Source organism: Amblyomma americanum, chromosome 4 (assembly GCF_052857255.1).
Source record: "Amblyomma americanum isolate KBUSLIRL-KWMA chromosome 4, ASM5285725v1, whole genome shotgun sequence".
NCBI lineage: Eukaryota > Metazoa > Arthropoda > Arachnida > Ixodida > Ixodidae > Amblyomma > Amblyomma americanum.
The window spans coordinates 154,321,395-154,324,304 of NC_135500.1; the positions used below are offsets into that span (position 1 = coordinate 154,321,395).

Consider the following 2,910-nt stretch of genomic DNA (forward strand, 5'->3'; position numbering starts at 1 on the left):
GCATAATCACAGCATTGCACTCCGTAAATGCAGTTCAACCACCAATAAGCGACATTATACATAATGTAACAAAAGCTTAAAACACAAGGGCCTATAATTAAGCTCTGGTGGGCCCCTAGCAACGTCGGATTTAGCGGGAGCGAGAAACCTGATGTACGTGCAGCACGTTCTAGTAATGCCCAAGTGAAAAAATAAATAAATATACCGCACAAAGACTGCATTAAGCTTAAACAAAGCAAACCGATAGCTGAATGACAGTCTTCATGGAACAATGAACAGAACAGCAAAGTGCAAAACCCAGCAAACATCCTAAAAGATTCGTCTATATGTAATTATTTCTACAGCTGAGGTCAATAACAATGTTATTGAGGTGAGCTTTGCGGACCCAGAATGCTAAATCTTCGCATATGTGCCATCCGCAGTGATGTAGGACTTCGCCTCGAAAGGCGGCGGAAGGCTTGTAGCGCTTTTCTATTATACGCACATGCATTCAGCGGCATTGGTGGTGGGGATCAGCTTTTACGGTTTAGAAATTCTTAGACATATAGCACCACCCATTCTTTGACGCCCAACAGCCCATATATTAAAAGGCGATGAAGCATACCACGTGATCCGCTGTTATCCGCTTGGGTACCATGTATACGTCAACAGATGGCAAAGAAAGCAAATAAAACCAACTTCAGTGCACATTCAGAAGCACATATTATGGTGCATGTTTCCTTTGAATTGGGTGGATATTTTCAGCTCAGAAATAGTTTTCTAATTGTAGACTTTTGCCCACAGCTTTATAAACTATTGGGTGTTTGAAGGAGACAAGACTATACGTTTCATTGTTGCCTATAATACACGCTCATAGGACGGTCTCCGTAAGCGCCGCGAAGGTGCGTGGGCATCTGTTTCTGGGGCGCATAGGCGAGCCCCAGACGCACGAAAACGCTTCGGCAAAGTTTTCGTCGTGTCTAAGAGGCATGTTGCATCGAGCCTCGGCCACGTCTCTCGCCTCTCCACACGTCAGCAGGCAGCCCACGATGAAGAACAGTGCTGACTGCGACAGGCGAGGAAAGTGCTCGAGGACCGTCACATTGACCCTCGACTCCAAGGAAGCTCTGAAGGCCATCCAGAGCACGGTCCAGGAAAGCATGGAGTCCCGGGCGTCCGTCTTGATCGCCTCGAAGTTTTGGATATTGTCTCCGTGTGCAGTTGCAAGGCAGTCCACGGTATCATTGCTCTGCTCAAGAACTGCCTTCTGGCAAACTCGCCTATTTGAAGATAGCTCCGAGATAAGCCGTTTAAAAAGTGCGGACCCTATTCCTGCGAACTTGATAGCGCTGGGCACGTGAAACGAGTACCACGGCACGTCCAGGTAACTAGCTGCCAAGGGTTTACTCCATGCACGTGTGTAGTTAGCGTCCATTGTGCTTCCTGGGCCCTCTGGTTCGTCGCCATTCACCGCGGCGGCGGAACTAGATTCCACAGTGCGCAGCCAGTTCGTTATCGCGCTGAGCGTCATGTCCGGGTAGTGCGCGTAAATGTTTTCGAAGTACTCGGGCCTCGAATGCCTGAAGAGCTCCGCGTAAGTATCCGTCAAACTCTCGTCGGAGTAGGCGCCGCACTTATTGGCCAGTGTATGTGAGTATGTGCGTTGAAGCACCTTGGCGAAAGATTCGCTGATCCGTTGTATTAAATTGCTAAAGTCTTCTCTGACCTCATCATTGGTGACGTCACTTAAGTAAGGGTGTTCGAGTGCATAGTGGAAGACCTTGTCGGTGGTGCTGAAACAGTGCCATCTGTGTGTTTGCAGAACAAGATCTTTCGATCCCCCATGTCGCGCAGCCACGATGCGACCGCTAGAGAAGGGGACGAGTGCTTGGACGCATAGCCAAAAGTAAAGCTCGGCGAAGTCGGCTTCTCCAAGCTTATCGAGTAGAGAGAACAGTCTCTGGAAGTAAATTCCATTGTGCAGAACGACCGGGAGGCCGCGCTCCCCGGGTATGGCCATGAAAACTTGAAATGCCTTCAGCCAGTGCTTCTTCGAAATACCCCGCGTGATGTGGTGGACGTTGGCTGTGTTGGCTAGCCAGGTATCGTTCTTTTCATGCTCTTTGGTCGAAGTTGCCAGGAATGATACCAACGCGGTCTCTAAGCGTAAAATGCTCCTAAACCGTGCTTTGACGTCTGCAGAGTGAACGCCCATTGAGAACGCGTCGTAAACGGTGCGGAAATAGTGTTCGTATTTTCCCAACGCCGTGCCGCCGACGTGTCCTTTCAAGCTCTGCAATAGGACGGCAGCACTGTGTGGTCTCCGGATAACCACTCGCTGCTTGGCGCCGTGTTCCATTGAGATCTCTAGAAGCACTGGAATCTTGACAACGCGAGACATGTAGAACATGGCTTTTAAGACATGCGATTCAGAAACACTTTCTGAGAAACCGTCAGGCCAGGTAATGCCACCTTTGGCAGGACTTTCTTGACTTCCTCAGACTGGTCTTCTGAAGCCGCGACGATGTTGTCGCATGCTATTAGGTGTCTTGCAGCCTTCTGCACTGCTGTCTGTGGCCGGGACGCATTCGGAAAAGATACGCGGATGTCTCTGGCGCGCCGGGTGACGTTGCTGAGAAAGGCCCAACTGAGGGCTTGAGCGACGGTCTGTCCTGGATGAGAGCGGGACCACGAGCCGCACACGTACGCATGGAAGTCATCGCACGGTCGCGCTCGGGAGTCCATGGCATCCTTGAGCAGCGAATCGATCCGGCGGCAGGCTTCACTGCGGCAGCGTGTGACCCGTGCTGAGGCGGTACCTTCGCTTGCTTGCAGGCGTCGTTTGTCATCGCCGCTCCGCACACTTTGCAATGCTATCAGGCCGATGAAGAGCGCTACCAAAATGGCACCGACCAGGGATGTGTTTGAGAC

At 51.0% G+C, this 2,910-nt stretch overlaps 1 protein-coding gene across 1 annotated transcript; it reads right to left on the reverse strand.

Annotated features, from left to right (window-relative positions):
* Window positions 1-850: 850 nt before the first annotated feature.
* LOC144129881 (uncharacterized) lies at window positions 851-1,510 on the reverse strand. The gene has a single exon (XM_077663941.1). It carries the CDS (start codon window positions 1,508-1,510, stop codon window positions 851-853), a length of 660 nt encoding a protein of 219 aa, XP_077520067.1.
* Window positions 1,511-2,910: the final 1,400 nt, after the last annotated feature.

Coding starts and splice junctions, on each gene's coding strand:
- LOC144129881 (XM_077663941.1), bottom strand. CDS start 1,510: ATGACGCTCAGCGCGATAACGAACTGGCTGCGCACTGTGGAATCTAGT.